Here is a 22,493-nt window from a genome sequence, read left to right as displayed (position 1 = left end):
AGATTAAACTAATTCAGTCAAATATGAGCAGTATAATCTCAGCTGAAAAACTGTTATTCTGGGATAGGTTTTTTGTATCATTCAATATGTGTTTAAGCTATTAGTGCATTTTCCTCATGTAATGTTAACAAAATGATTTGTCAAACTCTGAAGTTTCTGGTATCTCCTTTAGCTGGTGTTCCATAGCTTGCTGTCTTGTGAAACGGTGCGGTGCGTTGTCTCTCTGTGTAGTTGGAATTAACAAGTGACCCACAGAGGTTCAGTCTTCTGGACACTTACAAAGGATTTTATCAGTGCTGGAACATTTTGCACACCGATTGACATACATATAGTTTGATTTTTCTGTGTTTTGTCATACTTTTTTCAAAATTTTATAACTTTACATCTAAATTAGGAACACTTAGTTTCAGCATGTTGCTCCTTGTTAATTGATGTCATCTTTTGCATGTTGAAAAGGTATCAGTTTCTAGAAGAGGCTTTTCAGAACCAGAAGGGTGCAATTGAGAACCTGTTGGCCAAACTTCTTGAGAAGAAGAATTATGTAAATTTTGCAGCTACCCAAGTTCAGAATAGGTAAGTACCCCAAAATGATTAAATGTTACTATTACATTGCCTTTTCAATGAATCACAGTAAGATGAACGATGGGACTAGAATAGTACTTACATTTTAGTTGATTTTGTGTAACAGAAACTGTAACAAAAACTTGTATTGAAATTGAATACTTTTTTTTTTAATTAAGCAAGCAATACTTAGTGTAATTAATGGAAAGGAAGGCAAGCTTTTCTTGAGGTAGTTTAACTTAAGAATTCCAGGGTTACCTTAAATCAATGTCATAGAGATTATTGAATATAGAGACGGAGAGAGCACATGATCGCTCCTGGATTTTCATCCACTTGTGGTGATGTGGCGTGCTGGAGGTCTGGGAATTCCACTATGATTTTCACTGATTTTGTGATCCTTCTGCAACTTTTAAATCATTTGTAAAGTGACAGATCATGTGGAGATGGGAAGTACAAGGGTAGAAGGAAGTGTACCAAAGATAAAAGGAGAAGTTCTGGTGCATATTTTTAACTCCTAGTGGTACCACGTACGTTTAAAAAAAAAAAAAAAAAAAAAGAGTTGTAAGGGAAGGAGAGCATACGACATGACAGAGGCAAATGCGTGAAGATGTAAGCAATGGAAAGTTTTATGTGCTGATTTGGCATGGAACTCTTTGAAAGGATGCAAAAGAGAATGCCATCGTGAAGCAGGAGGACAAGCTGTGGAATTCTTCCATGCTTGAAGAAGAGACAGAAATCCAGTTACATGGGAAATAATTAAACTGAAAGCTCAAGAAATGTTACAAAACATTCTCTGATAAGAATTCAAGGCGAATAATGGGTATTGCATGAGAGTAACGCATTGTAATGGTTTTTTGCCTAAGAGTTTCTGGCTTCACTAAAAATTCATTGAATTTCCACAGCATGTGATTGGGTTCTGTAAGATCGTGCTTATCTGCTGAGCCCAATGTGTAGTGCCAAGTGAGACGCTAGTTGACTCTGACATGCCATTCAGTTACTTTGTTGAAGTGTAGGGCGCACAATCCATTATCATAAAAACTTCAGGGAATGAAAATAAATGTGTATTACAACAATGTTGTCAGTGTTAGCAGATGGCATGAAATTGCCATCGTATGTGATTGTGAAGTGTAAAACAGTGTCGAAGGAATAGCTGCCTACTGCAGTAGTTGTTAGGTGCCAAAGCCAAGGTTGGATGCCTACTGCCTTAATGAAGGGTTGGTTGAGTGTTTCTTTGGAGTAGAAGACCAGGTTGTGCTGTCGCGAAATAGCACTTGTGTCCAAGGTGCCTTAAAGGCCATTTGACACCAACAATGAAGATTGTCATCAGACAAATGAATATTGGTCTTGTGATTGTGTAAGGATGAATGATATCACAAGTTCAGATGCTTGATCTAGTAGCGAAGACGACCTTTAAAAAAGGACCGTTTAAGTCTTTACACTTAGACTGGCTCATGGCAAGGTATTGTGTTCTGACCACTACGAGCGAAGTAAAGAATCCTGCTGCAGTGCTATGTCATCATTAGATTAAGGCAGCATACGGTCAAATAAATCCAGAATTTGCAATGGAGTTTAAGAAATGCTGCATTTCAAAGTGGACAGAGCTCAAGGTGATTTACTTGAGTCTGAAGAAGTTGAGAATAGTGAAGACACTAAAACTGAGGAAGAATGACAGAGATGGAAATGATGAAGAGGTCTGAAGTATAAAAAAACTGAAAGGCAGTAGTAGTACAGCACAGGAGAATAATGTAGACTAACGTCAGGCAAATTATTAGTGAAACGTTTTTATCCTTATTGTGTATTGATTGCAGGTATGTAATAACCTATTTGTTACAAGATTTTTTGCGGGAGGTGGAGGGGTTCATCTGAAATTGACTTCAGATGGGTTCAAATTGACTTCAGGGGTTGACTTCATTTCTGTTTAGTGTACAGTGGCCTAAAAGTTTAAGACATCGTATGTAAATCCTTCATAGTGAAAGAGACATAATAGGGAGCTAAATATATATGGGTATATACACACATGTGGTAGTGGTTGGGTGTGTCTCTGTGTGTATAAACGTATAAATAAAGTTCATAAACCACAAAGACTGTTTCATATTATTTTAAGTAAAATACAGGTTGTTAATTGAGAAACCATCTTGATCTCAGACACTTTAAATTTTTTTCCAAAACTGAAGTTTTAGATAACTTCTTTGAAAAAGTTGATCAATGATGATTTCTCTGTTAGAAGTCAAACAAGCTGTGAATTTTGCACTTACTGGAACTTCCTCAATACAGAAATTGCTCCTCCAATCTTCAAGGGTGGGAAGATGCCTGTGGTGGTTAGTATTTGGCGGCATAGTATTGAGCAACTGCATGACAATATATTTCTCTCTCTCTCTCTCCTTTTTTTTTTTTTTTTTTTTTTTTTTAGGATAAAAGAAGTAAATGAAACTAACAAACGAGTAGAACAGGAAATCAAAGTGGCTATATTCACCCTTATCAATGAAATCAATAAAAAGGGAAAATCTCTCTTACAGCACCTTGAGGTACAGTTAAGAGAAAAATTAATAGTGTTTCCAGTCCCCTATTGAGAACTCGCATTCCGTGTTTGAAAATGATTTTTCTGCTGTGACTGCAGGTGTTGCAATACTAATATTGCCTATGAATAGTGTGTTGGAGTTAAATCTCTTGTTTATCCTTTCACTAGCTAGAGCTTGTGGCTCCTTTAGTTTTATGTCTGTGCATCGGATTCATTAAAAATCGGGCTCACCATAAAGGACTGTCTGAAAATTTCCTTTTGATGTTCTGTTTGCCATATTTCTATATCATAACATAATTCTGAGGTGTGTGTCATCTAGCCTTTTCCTCAAACAGCTTTTTAAGGTTAATGTAAATATATTAGCACTGTTACAGTTGAGTTGCTTCTTTTTGTCTTCTGATCCTTGTCTGGAAGTTTTTCCTAGAGACAGGTCGGTGTGCTTTGTCTTGAGCACATAATAAATTGATGCAATGTGTTTGATGCAACTTTACATCATTCTTTGCTCTGTTGGTTGCGCTAGGTTGTCGTTAAAATGGGTTTCCCTCCTTCTGCTTGTATGGGGTGGTGGCAGCAGGGAAGGGAGCAGGGAAGCGGACAGGCTGGTATTAATTTCCACTCCCAGTGTCACGTTGACTGCTTTGCTGCTAAGACAGCGGTGATCCGAAGGGCAGTTGTTAGTGTTTGTTTCCTTAGTAATTTTAACCTCTGGTGTTGACTTCTAACAAGTCAGTATGGCTAGGTTTTCAAAGACATGTAGTCTTACGTATTTGTACGTGAAGGTGTAATGGTGGTATTTTAAGTTATATAGATTGGCATTGTAAAGGAGGCAGTGATTTTAAACACGCATTCTAGCTAGCACATTCTGAATAATAATTATATTCTGACTTTTATTCAAATCTATGAAAATTTAACTTATGATTACTTTTTTTTTATCTGAAGAGAGGAAATCCATCATAAGAAGTTAGTTCATAGCATATTGCAGGTCTGCCATGATGTGACTGAAAAATTTAAGATCGAGTTAACTACAATAGATTTCTACTGGTTAAGGATCGGTTATCTGGCAATAAAATGGAGTATTCCTGGAAGAAAGGAGTATTTGATCAGGTGTGAAAGAAATAATTCAAAATTACAGGAGTAACTGAATTTTGGCTTTTCTTCTTTACCTAGCATTTGTTACAAGCTAGAAAAATTCCACTGGAAACTTTCCTTTTTTGTGAGGCTGTAACAGTTGCCCTATCGCGTATTGTTAGATCGGAATCCTGAAGATTGGGTACTGCAACCCAGATGTTTAGCACAAGGTGTGCAGCTGGCGGGGCACCGCTGGGAGGTGGGGCGGCTGAGTTTCCCTGCCGCGCTCTGGGGTGTCCAGTGGCAGCTTCTGGTTGGCACAGGAGCTGCTGTGCACCGTACCTGGGCCACCGCTGGCGCTGTCTCTTCCTGTGGCGGCGGTTGCAGGAGTGGCAGAGCACCACCCCATGCGGAGCTGGCAGTGTCCTTGGGCTCCCGTCTGCGTCGCTCCCCCAGTTCTTTGTCGTGCTGCTGCGCCTCCGGCAAGGCAAGGAGGAGAGCTGGTCTTGTTTTTGCAGTGGATATTTTCCTGGGGAAAAGCAGAGGCTCTTCTCTGAGCCCACAATTTTCCCTGCGCTTTGACACCTCTGGGAACAACGGTAGAGTGGAATAATAGAGAATTATTAGTTGATGTTTCTGGCCACTCTGAGTATGAGCATTAGTATAAGCTGCTTGGCTTGTGACGTTTTTCTTCTGCTGTAAGAACTGTGATAGCAGTTTACATTTTCCTCGTAAATCTGAAGCCCCCATTGTAATAAAGTTTTTGTTTCTTTGTAGAATGTAACAAAGGAGAGACAGATGAAGTTAATACAACAACAAAATGACATCACTGGTCTTTCGCGACAAGTGAAGCATGTGATGAACTTTACTAATTGGGCTATTGCAAGTGGCAGCAGTACTGCTTTGCTATACAGTAAACGGCTGGTAAGGAGGCATCCTCTAACTTGTCTGTACAGTAGAGATTGGTTAGTCAAAAGAATTTTCCAGGTATTGTGTAGCTTCACTAGGTTATATCCAAGGAAGAAACAATGAGTTGTTCATGCTTCATTTTAAAAAACAAAACTTTCTGTAATAATGGGATAAATTTCCCAACTTGTACATGACTTTTCATATGTAAATTAAGGACTTAACAGTATTATCAGTAGAAGGAATGGGGTCGAGCTCTGTAAAGGCACCTCAGTGTTTCACTTGAGTCATTGCAGAAGTAGTAGTATTTTGTAACTACTTTTCTGTAATCCTCTGAGTTGACTATAAAATAAGTAGTACGGTGGATGATTTTCCTGCTGAATTGAGTACTTTCCGGGCTACTAACCAAACTTGCTATTGACAGTCATTGTTGGTGATCTGGCAGTCTAAACTCACTGGACGAATGCACACTTTTTAACGCTCTCATTCTTTATTTTGTTGTCATCAACAGTCTTGTTTTTGCTTTCCATTAGATAACGTTCCAGTTACGTCATATTTTAAAGGCACGTTGTGATCCTGTCCCAGCTGCCAATGGAGCAATACGCTTCCATTGTGACCCTACATTCTGGGCAAAGAACGTCGTCAATTTAGGTGAGAAAATTGTGTTTGCTTATTCTGTGTTATTTGAAAAACTAGATGGAGTTGGGGGTGTTCATCCAATGTGAGTGAGCTGGAGTGCAATACATCTCTTAATGCAGAAGACCAAAACTCTCTTGCCATAACCCTCCAGTCCTGATCTCCCTCCTCTCCTCGTCTGCTCTGTTCTTTCTATTAGCAGAGCTTTCTCCGCAGGTTTTGAGTTCTAATGGGAATGGTTCTAGGAGCGGCCCTTTTTCCCCTTCTTAAAGTGGTTCTGGTGGTTATAAGTATAACACACTAGCACTAAATGGGTGCTTCAGTTTCTGGAATAAGCTTTTTTTGGCAAGTAAATAGAACCAATTTTGCCTATCTGAACTTCATATTTAGCTGCATATAGAGTAATACCAAGTGTCTTAATATGTTGGAATTTGCGTGAACAAGCATAATTAGGAGGACTGTTGATATGAGCTAAGTTCATGGCTAAGTACCAGGCAAGTCCACGTAAATGCTGGGGAGGTAAGTGAATTAAGAAGCAATTTTTAACTAGTTTTGTATCCTAAGATGTCTGACACATTTATAAAGGTAAAGAAAAACAGAGCGTCATAATGGGAGGTAAACTGCTCTTCCTGTGTGTGTGTGTTGCTTGCAACTGCCACGCAGTGGGTTATGGCACCATATCTTAAACAGCTGCACTGAGTAAAACAACTTATTCCTTCTTTGCCCTAAAGCATTGGCTGCCACGGGAGTTCCTAATAGTCTTGGTGAGATAGGAGCTTGGAGCCCTCATGTTCTGCATGAGCACTTAGCGGCAGCGGGGGTCGCTGGACGTTGGCAGTTACGATTACCGCACGTTGCTGGCTGTTGTCAGATGCAGTAATAACGTGTGCTCTTTTAAGGATGTAAGGTGTTTCATATCTTTGCCTCTTTTTATTATTGCCTTACCCTGCAGCAGTGTAGCGTCACAGTTTTTCTTCTATATTGATCCCCTAATCACTTCCACTTTTTAAAGAACAGGTTTTGAATGAGTGGAGAGGTGAGCTAGGGTGGGGAAAGCACAGTGAGAGAGGTATCTGTTAGCACCTGCTTGTGAACTGTTCTGTTGGATAAAAATCTAATAGAAAATCTTATAAAAATATCAGCTCTTCCTGATGCTTCTGTGTGTACTCTTTTCTTACTCCATGTCTACTAGCCAGGTTTTGGTGTTCCTGTCTTTAGTCAAGGAGGTTTATGTGCACAGGAAACAAACTTTTCATTGTATAAATAATGGTTTAAAACTGACACTATTTCTTCATGGGCGGTTCCTCAAGCAATTTTTGAGTGCTGTTACTTTTGGGGATTAGTCAAGAAGGAAAAGGCAAGGCTTTCCAGAACAGCATCAAATGTTGCTTGACTAGGAACCCGGGGCAGGCAGGGAAGCTGTATTGGAAACAACAGAAACTGTCAACCTCAGTAAAAAATGACATCCAGATTCCAAAGAGGTCAAAGGGTAGGGGGAGGGAATCCACATTTTGGCTTTTCCCTTTAAAATAGAACTGGAGCTAGCTGTGTGGTCCATTACATTGTGTCAAGGCAGGACTCGCTCGTAGCAGTGCTTTGTGTCATGTTTGTACAACCTGTTCTGAGTCTTTCAGTGGTGGGACACTCTGCACTGTCCCCCACATATCTTTTCCCGGGCTTTGCTTCCTTAGGAGTAGGAACTTTATACTCTCAAGATGTGGGTTTTTTCCTATTTTATTTCTCATCTTGTCCATTTTTTAGGAACACAAGAACCAGTCATCTCTGTCTGTCTTGTAGGCTGTGCGATTCCAGTTCCTTCACTCTTTCCTCACAGGTCATGGTTCTAGTTTTGCGATTTCTTTTTCTTGTCGTCTGAGTTTTCTTTTTGCTTCTCTCACGTATGGTTATGGAGACTTAAGAAAATTTCAAACTTAAATTGCTTTGTTACTGTCCCTGAGGAAACTGAATTAGAAACATCTGAATATTCTATATTTATCAGCCTTTGGATAATGATAGAGATTCAACTGTTTATGCGTTCTTTTTGTTTTGTGTAGGTAACCTTGTCATTGAAAATAAACCAACTCCGACTTACACTCCTAATGTAGTGGTTGGACAAACTCCTCCAGGAACAAACCACATCAACAAAGCTCCAGGACAAATCAATCTAGCGCAGCTTCGACTTCAGCATATGCAGCAGCAAGTGTATGCACAAAAGCATCAGCAGCTGCAGCAGATGAGGATGGGACAGCCGGCTGGGTCAGTGCCCAGGCAGACCAGTCCGCAAGTTCTACAGCAGCAGGTAGGTATCTTCTATGTTCTTATTTCACCTTTTACCATAACACCAATACTTAAAATTGCCCTATCGAATATAAACTTACAAAGCAGTTTATAAAGGTGAAAATCTTCTGAAATTTGACATACTTTAAATGTGACAACTATTGGCATTTCTTGATGTTATGTAACTAGTAAACCTGCTACTGTGGAAAGAGATTGGCTTCTTTTTTCCATGTTAAAATAAAAAATTTTAAAAAACAAAAACCCTTGCAGCCTCCCAGGTTGATCAGCATGCAGACCATGCAGAGGGGTAACATGAACTGTGGGGCTTTCCAAGCACATCAGATGAGAATGGCTCAGAATGCTGCTCGTATACCAGGAATACCACGCCACAATGGACCACAGTACTCCATGATGCAACCTCACCTTCAAAGACAAGTATATCCTGTGTACACGCTTCATTTGTGCCATTGTGCCAAACTTTCATTACAATAGATGATACCTCCAGCTGTAAACGTGTTTATCTGTAACACTTATAGCTCACAGCTACACACATTTATGTGCTTTTTCATGTTGCATACTGTACTTTTTTGCTGAACATAAGAAAATTCAAACGTTAAGAATGAAAAGGGATTCTCATGTTTGTATTGCTTTTAGTCCTGGGAAACAAAACATTTCCTTTTTCACTTTTCAGTGACATTCAGCTTTTGGGTTTCTTAGAGAATAGTCAGGAATAGTGAAGCTCAAAGTGTAGTTGAAGGTTTTTAATGAAACCAAATTCCAAAGTGTTTTTAAATTAAAACCTGAAGCGTGATGCAGAGCTCTGCATACCATTAAGAATAAAAATTCTTGATAATGAATGTTAATGTAAATGACTTTATAATACTTGAAACAGTTACTCTTTTTTTTTTTAAATAAAAACTTGTAGACAGATATATGGACTCTGAAGTTGTCTTTGGAGGAAGTAATTGCTTTAAGAAAATATAACTATATATGAAGATAATTTGGTGGATGATGTACTGTACATTTAAATATCTAGCCACATAAAGTGCTTTTTCTTTCCAAGTAAATAAAAGTAGCAGTTGTTTTGCATTCAATTCTATCAGGTTATGTTGATAGAAATGTGAGTTTGTATGTTTTTCCCCCGCAATTTTTTGTTGAGGACTCTCATATGATGCACATGTTGCAGTTTTATGTGCAGTGGCTGTCTGATTTGTCCGTAATGCAGTCGTGCTCTCTTCTCTTTTCCCACAGCATTCTAACCCTGGGCATGCGGGGCCTTTTCCAGTTGTTTCTGTGCACAACACCACTATTAATCCAACCAGTCCTACTACAGCAACAATGGCGAGTGCAAACCGGGGTCCAACAAGTCCGTCTGTTACAGCAATTGAACTCATTCCTTCTGTAACAAACCCAGAGAATTTGCCTTCCCTGCCGGATATCCCACCCATCCAGGTCAGTGGCACTTACGCTGTGGGTGAAGTAATGATCTGCTTTCCTTTCTGTATCTTTTTTAAAGTCGAAGATTTAAAATCTTCAGCCCTTGACTTGGGCATGCAACTGTTTTCACCATGTCAGGCTGACCTGCTCGACCTGTGTTACCCTTTAGGTTAATCAGTATTTAATGGCTCTCCTATAGTAAAATTGATACTTAGATCAGTTAATGCCAAGTGCTGTGTTCACTTCCTTTCTTCCACGAGACTATGGTATGTAAAGATATCACCAGAATAGTTGAATAGATATATGTGTTGAATCCACGAATGGTGACTTATTCAGAGTTTAAGTTGCCCGGCACTTCTCTGTGCTGTTTCTAAACGTACCAATCAAATGCAGCAAGTACAGAGCAGAGGTGTCCCACTGCCCTACTTTCCTCTCTCCTCCCCAGTACTGCCCCAGCAGTGCGGCTGGAATCATTTCCGTGGATGCGGGAGGGCAGCGTTTACATTTGCGTTGGTGCTGGAAGGTGCTGCAGAACTCTTAGGCTGATAGTACTGCACACATGTTGAGGTAGATTTTGATGAAGTCAAGCTCATTTGGAGAGCTCAGAAGTGTAATTTAATGTATAAGTGGAGGCAAAGAAGGTAAAAGTAACATGTTTTCTGCAGGAGTGTTTGGGAGGCCAGGGAGGGGATGATGATGGTTTTGTCTTGAGAATAGGACGTTTACATCGAAATGCCCATATAAAGCACAGGAGATCTGGTCATGAAACGGGAAACAATCGCCTTAGAAACAAAACCTAAATTTTATCCAAGCAGGTGGTTTGCTGTAATACCAATAGCAACTTTTTAACTCTTAATCTATGGAGAGTCGTGTTCAAGGGTGATACATTCAGTTTTCTCATGAGACTGCAGGTAATTTGCTAACGTAAGAATAGTGGGGAAAAAAAGGATCACATCTCTGAATGTGATTGATCTGCAGTGCTGAAGCTTTGTTTAGTCATTAGAACAAAACACAAGTGTAACTGGTTATGACTGATTCAGCTGTACATGTCTATAAAGTTCATGATACACCAAGTTAGAAAGAGTTGTTAGTGAGATAGTCTAAAACATAAACATGCAATTTCTAGATGAACTGAAAATGCAGAATTCTGTGAAGGTGCTGTTTTTTATACCTGTTCATGTAATAGCTGTTGTGGATTTTAGTCGATGAAAGAGTTGGATAGGAAGCTATTAGTCTTTCAAGTTGCTTGCACAGTCATAAGAACCCACTTTGAATACAACGTGTTTCAGACGCGTTGTTTGCAATTATACTGTCTTGCAGTTAATAGCTTTAAGCAGTTAAAGTGATAGAGTACCTGTTTCCTTGTTTTTAATAGATACTAAAATCTGTGTAAAAAGTGAATGGGAGGGAGGGAGACTTCCCATGCTAAGGAAAAACAAGTTCATGGTTTCTCTTAATATCTTAATTGTGGAATAACTCTTCCAACATCAGTAATCTGGTAGTTCGTATGACTGACACCATTTGTATGACTAACACACCGAACATCTGGCAACCAAAAAGGTTTGGAATGACCTACAGTAAGTGCAGCCTCTGACTGTACTGGAGGAACTCAGATATATAGGAGCTTTTGAAAAATCTTACTTTGCTTCTCACTGTGGGTTTCTGTTTTGCAAGACTGATCTCTCTATGAAAATGATAAAAATGTTTGCTGATGTCCTGAATTCTTGAAGGGATAGTGAACAATTCTGGTAAAGATACTGATCACAGTTTAAAGATGAGGAACTATTAAGAAACTTTAATTAGGCCTCTGATTCAGACTTTTTTTTTTTTTTTTTGCTTCTTAGCTTGAAGATGCTGGTTCAAGTAATTTAGATAACCTTCTAAGTAGATACATCACAGGCAGCCACCTACCCCCACAACCTACAAGTACCATGAATCCCTCCCCAGGACCTTCAGCTCTGTCTCCAGGGTCATCAGGTAAACGCGATGGGTATTTCTAGTGATTCCAGAAAGTGATGGGTATTCCTGCTATTTAAGTTAAAAATAATTACCTACCATTTCCAGCCAAAAGGGAAGTGATATTTTGTTAGTTTAAAATTTATTTCATTCAGAAGTAAATTCTTCTGGAAATTTAAGTTTTACCCTCCTTCAGAAATATCTTTATAGTAACAAACCACCAGCAAAGGAATGCAGTATTCCAGGTACAGGTATAGAATATATTTTTGTCTAGTTTACCACAATTTTTTTTTCTTTTTTTGGGCATCAGAAGACATAGTTCAGTTATTGCCCTCAAATGGTGACGGGCTAGACCATTCTGAGGTTTGGGAAGTAAGTTTATAGACTAGCTTAGTCACAGAAATACTTACACCCAACAATCATTTGAGCAACGTCATCCTAAGTATAGCCAATTGATGATAGAGCTTTTGTTACGCATAGGAACAAATTTAAGTCACCAATACCTAATGTTGAGTTATTTAAACAATGAAAATGTCCATTTCTATTACTAAGAAGCTGATTTCAGTCATGTGATAGGTGTTTCTCTTAGTCTTCTCTCTGCAAAATTATTGTAAGATTCTGTGGATGAAAGGTTACAGCAGTGGAACTTTTAAGTTTCTCAAAACCTGCAACGTATAGTCTGCTTTTCTTGACTTTATTTGTGGATGTCAGAGGATAAAATTTGTGGACTTAATGAGCTGAGGGCTGTAGCACTGTTTGGATTAGGTGAAATAATTATTGGGACTTTAAGAACAGTGTATGGTCTGTGTTTTTATTTAATGTGGTGTGTTAGACCTTTTGTTCCGATCAAACCACTGAGAGGGCAGCTGACTTGCGTGAATTACTAAATTAGGATATTCTCTCAGCATTTCTGGCATTATTCGACACGAGTCATTTATTCTACTGCAGAATGTAAATTTCTACCAAGTCAACTTCTGTGATGCTTCTTGCAGGTTTATCCAACTCCCACACTCCTGTGAGGCCACCTAGTACCTCCAGCACAGGTAGCAGAGGAAGGTAAGTCTGTCACGTTAACACTGCCAGCTGAAAAATCAGACATGGAGAATTCAAAAAATGAATTGGTAATGGGTGAATGTTTTGATATAACTTTCACCGAGTAATGGAAGAATGCTTACATGAAGAGTTTTGTTTTTTTTTGTTCCCCCTTCACTCTGATTCTCTGCTGTTTTGTAAACTTGAACTATCTTGTAAATGTTCTGACATGCTTTGCCTTTCAAATCGTTCAGGAAATGGTCACTTAAATTTCTTTGCTCTGATGAGTTTTCCTCTTATTTATATGCTGGTATCTTTCTAGCTGTGGCTCCTCAGGCAGAACCATTGAGAAAACTAGCATTAACTTCAAGTCTGACCAGGTGAAAGTCAAGCAAGAGCCAGGGACGGAGGAAGAGATATGCAGCTTCTCAGGAACAGTAAAACAGGAAAAAACAGAGGATGGCAGGAGGAGTGCTTGCATGGTAAAGTTAGTTTGTGCAACAGTATGTTATAGTTTGCCTAGCAGCATGTTTAAGACTTTGGAAATAATAAAGTAATTTTACTCTTAAGCCTCATATTCTGTTAACAACCCTGAAGACTGAGGGTTATTTTGCTCTCTGGCAGCACGTCTGAACTTTTAAGTGTGGGCCAGCTCAAGGGTTGAGCTGTCTGTTTTTGTAGTACTGCTAATTACTGGGGGTTTGTGGCATGGGTACCAATGAGCTGGCAGTGGGACTTGGAGAGTGGCTTGCTGTCTTATGTTGAGCAAATAAACATTAAATGATGTCAGACATTTCCCTTCCTGATTTGGACAGGACTTGACCTGGTAATGTGGATGCAAAACACGCCCAGTCCTCATCAGTTTTATGTATTATGATAGGTAGTTGCACATTGAAAGTAGTCCGATAGAAAACAGAGCTTAATCTCAGTTTGGTCCTTGTTGAGGGCTTTATTATATCCTTTAATACTGTGCTCTGGAAGACACAGGATAGTCTGTTGTTTAAATTTTATCTTTAGCTATTAAAGTGAAATACCCCCCGCAGTGCAGTGTTTGCTGCTTTTAATGCCTAACTAATAAAAGCTGTAAGTCACCCATTATAAATAGTTCCCGAATACTCCTACATATGTAATTACACTGAGAAAACTTCCAGTCAGTCAAAAGTTCTTACGCCAGAACATAAATAAAATATTTATGCAAGTGAATATTTTTCAGTGTTTCCCAGTTATGCTTGATGATTTAATAGGATTGTGTACCGGGAGCAGGGTAATGGATTTGAGGATTTTTCCTAATGACAGCGACAGTACATCTTTAACAATTTATCAGTGTGTTTGGCTTCAAAGTTTGTCGTGTTACATATCAATAGAAATTAGTCTGTTCTTGAAAGGACAGACTCGTGAAAAAGTAATTTTCAATACTGTATGCAACTCAGGTCTTCATAATGATTTGCTGTGTATTTTGGGAAATGAGTATAGAACCTTTAAATGGTGGATGGCTTTTGACTCCCAACATAAAGAGAAAGATGCCCTTGTAAAATTGACTCTCTCTGATTTTTTTTTTTTTTTTTATTTTTTTCTTTTATTTTGTGCCACTTTCATTTCAGCTTAGCAGTCCTGAGAGCAGCTTGACACCACCACTATCCACTAACTTGCATCTGGAAAGTGAATTAGAAGCATTAGGAAGTCTTGAAAATCACGTAAAAACTGAACCAGCAGATTTAAGTGAAAGTTGCAAACAGTCCGGACACAGCCTTGTAAATGGAAAATCCCCAGTGCGGAGCCTAATGCACCGATCAGCTAGAATTGGAGGTGAAGGCAATAACAAAGATGATGATCCAAATGAAGACTGGTGTGCTGTATGCCAAAATGGAGGGGATCTATTATGTTGTGAAAAGTGTCCAAAAGTGTTTCACCTGACTTGTCACGTCCCAACACTCCTCAGCTTCCCAAGGTACCAGAAACAGTGTAATGGTTCCTGAGAACAGCTCCGTGGTCTCTTTCACATAGTAGATTTCAACACACTACCAAAACTGGTGTTTCATCCTCAATATCATCTAGTTCCGGATGATTTCTTGTCAGTAAAAAAAATCACATGTTTCAAAGGCCTGCCTGAATTGTTTTGTACGTAACTGGTCAGTGGGTTTTATCTGATTAAACTTACAGTCTCTCGAAGAGTGATTCATAGAATCATAGGGTTGGAAGGGACCTCTGGAGATCATCTAGTCCAATCCCCCTGCCAGAGCAGGGCCACCTTAGAGCAGGTTGCACAGGAACGCGTCTGGGCAGGTTTGGAATTTCTCCAGAGATGGAGACTCCACCACCTCCCTGGGCAGCCTGTTCCAGTGCTCTTCCACCCTCAAGGTAAAGAAGTTCCTCCTCATGTTTAGGTGGAACTTCCTATACTCAAGTTTGTGCCTGTTACCTCTTGTCCTGTCACTGGGCACCACTGAAAAGAGCCTGGCCCCATCCTCCTGGCACCCATCCTTTAAGTATTTATAAGCATTGATCAGGTCCCCCCTCAACCGTCTTTTTTCCAGACTAAAGAGACCCAATTCCCTCAGTCTTTCTTCATAAGAGTGGTGTTCCAGTCCCCTAATCATCTTGGTAGCCCTATGCTGCACCCTCTCCAGCAGTTCCCTGTCCTTCTTGACCCAGGGAGCCCAGAACTGGACACAGTACTCCAGGTGCGGCCTCACCAGGGCAGAGCAGAGGGGGAGGATGACTTCCCTTGACCTGCTGGCCACACTCTGCTTGATGCACCCCAGGATGCCATTGGCTGCCTTGGCCACCAGGGCACATTGCTGGCTCATGGCCATCCTGTTGTCCCCCAGGACTCCCAGGTCCCTTTCCACAGAGCTGCTCTCCAGCAGGTCAGCCCCCAACCTGTACTGATGCGTGGGGTTATTCCTCCCCAGGTGCAGCACCCAACACTTGCCCTTATTGAATTTCATAAGATTCCTCTCAGCCCAACTCTCCGGCCTGTCCAGGTCTCTCTGTATGGTGGCACAGCCTTCTGTTATGTAAAGTTCATTTTAAAGTCGTGCTGAGAAAGGTAGTGTAGAGTATTTGAACTTTCTTAGGAGAGGAATCCGAGCACAGGAAAAATGGCCTTGACTGGCAGAATTATCTTGAGCATTAGGGGTTATTCCTTATCTTTGGATATCCAAGTCTTTACTACAGTACAGTATGAATCTGTAAGAGCTAATGAAATAAATCTTTGTAGTCATCAATGATGAGACTGTCCCTGGGTATCTGGAATAATTGTGTTTATTTCTGTTTAGTGGAGAGTGGATATGTACATTCTGCCGAGATCTGAGCAAACCAGAAGTAGAATATGATTGTGACAATTCACAACACAGCAAGAAAGGGAAAACAGCGCAAGGCCTGAGTCCTGTGGACCAAAGGGTATGTCTCAAATCTGTAGGAATCTTGTTTCCTAGAAAAAAGTGTGTTCTCACATTAGCTCTCCCTCACTGTTTCTTGAAGATGTTTTTGCTGTGACTGCAGCAAATTAACTATAGGAGTGTGTCATGATTTGGGCCAGACTGGCCACTGAAATGATGCTTTAGCAAAAAAAACCCAAAAACTAAAAAACAACGAAATGAGCAATGAGTTGGGTTTTTTTTCTGCCGTGACCACATGTCCAGGTGTTGGTGACTATGGGGGAGTGCTCCATTACACTGGGCCTGTAATCCTCTGGTAGCTAAAACTTGCATATAAGCACATATTCTGTATTTAAATGCATCCTTTGACATCCGTCAACCTCTTCAGTGTTCTTAATTAGAAGTTCTTTGCATTTAAGATTGATACAACATTCATAAATTAGTTAGGTATGTTTGGTGTGTAAGGTTCATGCTGTAAGAGGTGCTACAAGTATTTAGGTGCGTTCTTAGGGAAGGTGTAATGACTTTGACAGTCAGATTTATTTTTGGCTTTATCAATCAGCCTGTGCATAGAATGTCAGAGTATTATCAAATTCCTCCAGAGAAATTGCAAGCAAAGGAAAAGAAATATTTCAACAGGGAATTCATAGAAACACTGTGGCTTTGGTTTCAAATTGTTTAATTTTGTCTTGTGGGGAGAAGAATTAAGTCTCCAACTCAGTCCTTTCCTGTTACACGCAGTTAGGGTTGGACAAAAGCTGTTGTAGTTTGTCTCTCTCTCTCTCTCTCTCTCTTTTTTTTTTTTTTTTTTTTTTTTTTTTTTTTTTCTCTCCAATTTGACTATATATTAGCATCCCTCTTCACGTTTGACTTTAGCCCTGGGCGCTTATTCAGGAAGAAGAAAGCAAAAAGGAAGTATATTTCTGCTATGTGAACAGTAAGGTGGTGTTCTACCCTCTCAACAATGCTCTCCTAAGAACTTTACATTTTACAGTTAAGCTTGTGGGGATTGCATTTAAATTTTCTAGTACTACGCTGCTAAAGTACAAACCTGTTTAAAATAGGGAGATATGAACTCCTGTGCTGAGGATAAATTAAGGATACTAATGTGAAGCTGTTTGTTTCTTTGTAAGAAATGTGAACGTCTCCTTCTTTACCTGTATTGTCATGAGCTGAGCATTGAATTTCAAGAGCCAGTCCCAGCCTCGGTGAGTCTCCTGAAAAACAGTTGTGATTTATTTTTGGCATATCGTCTCTAAAAGTGTAGAGTTGAGTTCAGAAAGGGACTGACTGCTTTTCCTTGGAGCGTGTCCCCCTTGATCATTCTAAAAGTTCTGGCAGTCATTTAGCATTTAATGATTTTGAGAGAGACGGAAGCTGATTCTGTAGCTTCTCTGCGCAGAAGCTCTATTTCCGGTCTCAAACCCAGATATTGAAAAATACTTAAAATTAGTGGTTGTTTAATTGGAAGAGGATGTCTCAGGATACCCATGAAATTCAGAATCCTTTAGGAGAGCTTTTTTTTGGCAGTCTTTTAATGAAAGATGGAAAGAAACTGCTTTGACTCTTCGGTTTTGGGAAAATAAGCAACTGATGAAAAGCATTGCTGTGCTATGATAGGCACTGAAGGTTAGAAAGAACTTCTTAAACAGTTTGAGGAAAGGAAATTGTTCTCACTTGCTGAACGCGCATAGAGTGCGTGACGAGATTAGCTGATTGGTGTTTTGATAAGTGAAGAAATTCAGCTGCCTCTGTGAACTATGTAGTTATTGTAGTGATAAATCGCTGTTTTTTACAGATACCAAACTACTATAAAATTATAAAGAAACCAATGGATTTATCTACGGTGAAAAAGAAACTGCAAAAGAAGCATTCCCAACACTACCAGACTCCTGAGGATTTTGTGGCAGATGTCCGGTTGATCTTCAAGAACTGTGAAAGGTTTAATGAAGTATGTTAACTTCCAATCTGTATACATTTTTTTTAGATTAAGATTTATTTCAACATGGTTCTGCAGCTTCTCCAATTCAAAGCTCTGCTTCCAGTCGTAACTTCTGCTTATGGAGCAGATGCTGAATCGGACACTTAAAATTCAAACAAAACCCAAATGCAGTTACGGAACTACCTCTCAGTTTTAGCGAAATGGGGAGATCAGGTTTTACAGAAGGAAATTTTGAAGTGCGTTCACTGGTATGGCTATGTGACTGAGGAGCAGGGTGACCTTGTTACTGTACATCAAATAGATTGTGGAAGTGCTTAGGAAGTATGGTAATAAAGACAATCAAGCAGTCCTTAAAACTGTCTTAAGCTATACAGATAACTGTTTGTGACTGTAGGTCATGAAACGTGGTGGACCTCTGTTGAGAAAACTTTCTCTACTGAGGAAAAGCGCCTTCTGAAGAATACTGTACTGCTTCTAGTACCTCACGCAGGCTGAGTCCAGAAAAGCATTGTGTTCCTTGTGGCTAGTTTTAAGCTTAGTGCTTTAGCTCACGGGCTCTCACAAAACCCAGTTTTCAGTAGATAACTTTTGTGTGGAGTCATATTTTTGATGACTGGAAAGTTGACTTATTTTGGAATGAAATAATCTGATAATGAAATATTTGCACCTTACATGTGGAACATGACTCGGGGAGATAAATTACCTAAGTGTTATTACTGGATGGAGCAATGGAAAAAATATTCAGAATAATATAAAAAAAAAAATGGTGGTATCGTGCTGAAACAGAGGAGGGGCTGAGATGAGAGGGTATCTTCATGCCCTGGGGAGGAGGCATGGCAGGGAATGGCTTTCTTCTGACCTTAGATGTACATAAAAGAGCCAGTATTTTCTGTAAAAGGTAATCTGAGTTTTGCAATGTTTGGGCTGCATTTCTGGCTCTGCAAAGAAGTAAATTGAAGGAAGTACACAAACCTATAATTAAAATCTCAACTGTTTCACAAGTACACTAGTGAAAAATCAAGGTTAATGATGTAATGCTGTAAATGCTTACACGCGTTTGGGACTTTGACACCCCCGACTCCCTTATTTCTGTGTATTAGGTGGAGGTTAATGAACACTGGGGAAGAAGTTGCAATTATGTGAACTTCTCAATCAAGGGAATTAATGAAGCGTCTCCTGTAGAGGAAAGCATGCTGCAGCTCTTAGGGACAAGAGTAAAACAAGGGAGCAAGGACTGATTGATGTGGTTTTGTTTTAAAAACAAAAGGTGTTTCAGACTTGTCTCGCTGTTTGAAATGCTGCCTCATGGCAAATCACCCTGGCCTCTCCTAAGAGCATCATGTGTAGTGCCTCTAAGCCGTGTGCTTTCAAAAAATATAAACCAGAGTGGGGTAAGGCCCCCAAGAAAGTAGTCTCATGGAGCACTTCTCTCTAAAGTGAGGCTTTTCCACAATAATGTCTAGGCAACTAAAATTGAAATGAAGAAAGCAGTCATGAGTAGAGCGCAGTTTTGGAAATGACTGGGAGACACTTATTTGTACAGAAGTTGTATGTTTTGTTGAAGGTTTATGTGCCTCATGTCACCCTCCTAAGACTGTTTTAAACCTGCTTCTGCTAAGTTTGAAAACGAAAGAGGTGTAGTCCATAACAAACTGTTTTGTTGTTATGGCTGACTTTAGTCATCCAATCCTATGCAATCTCATAACTTTAGAAAGGATTATAATTTCATTTTTTTTGACTCTGGTATCCTTTTTAGATGATGAAAGTTGTTCAAGTTTATGCAGAAACACAAGAGATTAATTTGAAGGTAAGCTTTTCAGACCATGCACACTTGGTGAAGGGATGTGCATTTCCAACAGGTGAATATTCCTGTCTTCTTTTATTTACAGGCTGATTCAGAAGTAGCGCAGGCAGGGAAGGCAGTTGCATTATACTTTGAAGATAAACTTACAGAGATCTACCCAGACAGGACCTTCCAACCTTTGCCTGAATTTGAGCAGGAAGAGGATGATGGTGAAATAACTGAGGACTCCGATGAAGATTTTATACAACCACGTAGAAAACGCCTAAAATCAGATGAGAGACCAGTGCATATAAAGTAATCTAATGATACGGACCTGAAACTTATTGTAAAAACTGTTATTTAAGTGTTCCCGGAATATTATCATGCCTACAGTGGCCGTCTTGAAGAAGCTGATAGCTTTTTAAACAGTATTAGATAACAAAAACACTTGTACAGAAAAGCATTCTCGTCAAAAGGGGAAAAACCTTGTATTGTAAGTTTTTGGTGTGTTGTTTTTTTTTCCTTGATTACTTGCTATGGTCTTTCTTTTCCTGATGGAGGGAACACACTCATCCTGGTCTCACAGATAGAGGTGGATGAATGTTGAAGAGGTGCAGATCTGATAAGAGATGTTCCATGTACAGATAAGACTGCTTGGTAAAATGTTCTGCAGGACTGGACCAATACAGTCACTGTATCTTGTGTTCATGCTGGACGGCGGTGTAAACTGTAAGCAGTGTTCCTGGAATCCCCTCTTTGTGTGGACTTAAGTGCGTGTTGGTCATTGCTTTTATCATCTCATTTAAGCGGTATTGTGAGTAACTGATCTTCTGTGTTGATCCAATTATCTAAATTTGACTTTCTTTACTACATTTTATGTATAGCAAAAGAAAAAAAAATCATTAAACTGTGCTGAATTGGCAAGTGCAGGAGTGTGAGTTCTTGGCAGATGAAAGACTAAACCGGTGGCACCAATCTCTTTTCTGCAGGGCTAGGTATATTTGTTACGAATCCTGTAAACAGAACATTTTAATGGCGTTCATGGCAAAAGTCTTAGCGTTGTGCCATCTGTCCCTGATCCCCCTAATGAGGCAGAATGTTTTCTCCCGTATTCATTGTCTAATTTTCTGTACTTAAAATACAGACTGAAGAGGTAATAACTGATTGGGGTGTTTTTTCCAGTCTTCCTAAATATCAGTTTCTAATAGACCACTGGGCAAACAATAACCTATTAACTACCAAATGTGTAAAATTTCCTGTATTCACTTTGTCTTATTTGTAAATAGTGAATTGAGATTTCTTGCAGATCAGCAACATTTGCTGAACTGTTTTTAAGCTAATATGTATTCTTATTAATTGTTCCTATCAAGAAAAGATTTGTAATATATGCTATTTCTAACATTGCATTCATTTTGAGGTTCTGTCTTATTTTTATGAGAGTACTACTCAGAACTTTCTTCAGAAGCAGCTTATGAGCAAAATGTCTAGAAAGATTGGAATAAATCTGTTGAGATTGGGTTACTTGTCTATCCATTGATCAAAGCACTTGCACAGACCGGGATTTGGCTTTGAGTGGTGTCTGGTCAAATACTGAAAACACAGCAGTTCCCCTACACCTGGTGGCAGGCATCTCTGCGGTGCCCTCCCATTGCACGCTGCCTTCGTTCCAGCATTTCTGGTCAGAAATGAGGTCATCACAAAGTAATTACAGCTTGAGCAGTTGCTTCCTTTACTGACAGAAATCGATACTAGGAATAATAAATGTAATTTCTGGCCTTCATATAGATCTTGTTAAAGTAAGATGAAGAAATAATGTAATTGGATGAGGTCAAGTCGACAGACTATGAATTTGCCGTAAGGTTTTGTGTGAATACAGCAGTTCTGTGGTAAATCACTGGGGTTTTGGTATACTTGGCATGAACAATTCCTGTGACATTGTATACACTTTACCATAATGGTAAAGATAAATATTTTAGCACAATGTATCAAATTGAGATATGCTCTCAGCAGTTTTTATGCAGATCGCTTAAGATTTGATTTCTTTTTTATAAGAACAAAGTATATGTACATTGTGACTTTACGTCTCTTACAATAAAAAAGGGGACTGAAGGTATTTGTAACTTCAGCTCACTTCTTTACGCAAATGTTACACTTAAAACTCAAACTGGTTTTTTTTTCATTTCTCAGATATTAACACAGTGCCAGTTTAAATTTATTTTTTACCAGTTTGTATGTGACAGGAAAAGTAATTCTACTTAAACATATTAAATTGACAAATAGCAACACTTTGACCCGTAAAAAGGATGTGTGAATAGGACACTGACAGTAACAAGGGATCATTTAATGGCTCTGTGTATTGCCTATTTATGCATTTCTAGTTTCTCAGCTTCATTTTGCAAAGGAATATTATTAAAATTATCATGAAAATAAGATTTTGTGAATTCTCTTCAATTGGGGGTACTGTTTTTATGGCGCTTGAGCACTCAGGCCTCAAGTTTTGAACTGTTGGCTTTGAAAGGCACCAGTCGCGGATTCCCGTCCTGCGGATGCCCGCTGCCTCGGCTGGCGCGCCGGAGGAGTGCGATGGCAGCCCAGGCTGGGTCGCAGAGTGGGGAGGGACCGCGCGGCACAGCTGCGGCTCGGGGCGAGCGCGCGCTCCCTGCCTGCTGCCAGGACGGCACCACCTCTTTTCCACCCACACCCCAGAGCAGATGCCAAAATGTTTTGAGAGCAGCTCTGGCTGGCTCGCTCCCTGTGACAAGGTAGGAAGACTGTCAGACCCCGTAGGCGAGCGACAGCCCGCGTTCCGCTGCTGCTGCTGCAGCCACCAGCGATGCTGAGCTTTGGCCTTGGTGAGAGCTCAGGCTCCACCCTTGCACGTAACCCACCGCCCTTCCAGAATTGGTCCTTCCATTCAGCTCATCAGCGCTGAGTAGTGGTATGTGGGATTTTGGCTGGTGCGCAAGAAATCTTAAGTGTTTCTTTTTTATATAAAAG

The 22,493-nt window shown here is 39.8% G+C and overlaps 1 protein-coding gene across 1 annotated transcript in view; it reads left to right on the top strand.

Moving 5' to 3' along the window:
- TRIM33 (tripartite motif containing 33) overlaps positions 1-21,920 on the top strand; it is a gene marked incomplete at its 5' end in the record, with an annotated part of 40,590 nt that extends 18,670 nt beyond the window's left edge. Inside the window, 15 exons of the mRNA XM_082494423.1 lie at positions 457-573; positions 2,972-3,086; positions 4,925-5,071; positions 5,587-5,704; positions 7,744-7,988; positions 8,237-8,401; positions 9,218-9,418; positions 11,248-11,380; positions 12,352-12,415; positions 12,714-12,873; positions 13,993-14,339; positions 15,670-15,793; positions 16,905-16,979; positions 17,570-17,722; positions 19,603-21,920. Of these exons, the coding sequence (XP_082350549.1) occupies positions 457-573; positions 2,972-3,086; positions 4,925-5,071; positions 5,587-5,704; positions 7,744-7,988; positions 8,237-8,401; positions 9,218-9,418; positions 11,248-11,380; positions 12,352-12,415; positions 12,714-12,873; positions 13,993-14,339; positions 15,670-15,793; positions 16,905-16,979; positions 17,570-17,722; positions 19,603-19,815 (2,377 nt within the window). The 3' untranslated portion in view covers positions 19,816-21,920. The remainder of the gene's footprint in view (positions 1-456; positions 574-2,971; positions 3,087-4,924; positions 5,072-5,586; positions 5,705-7,743; positions 7,989-8,236; positions 8,402-9,217; positions 9,419-11,247; positions 11,381-12,351; positions 12,416-12,713; positions 12,874-13,992; positions 14,340-15,669; positions 15,794-16,904; positions 16,980-17,569; positions 17,723-19,602) is intronic.
- Positions 21,921-22,493: the final 573 nt, after the last annotated feature.

The sequence above is a fragment of the Vanellus vanellus genome, assembly GCF_965231255.1.
Source record: "Vanellus vanellus genome assembly, chromosome: 23".
NCBI classification, from domain to species: Eukaryota; Metazoa; Chordata; class Aves; order Charadriiformes; family Charadriidae; genus Vanellus; species Vanellus vanellus.
This window is presented reverse-complemented; position numbering and strand designations above follow the sequence as displayed.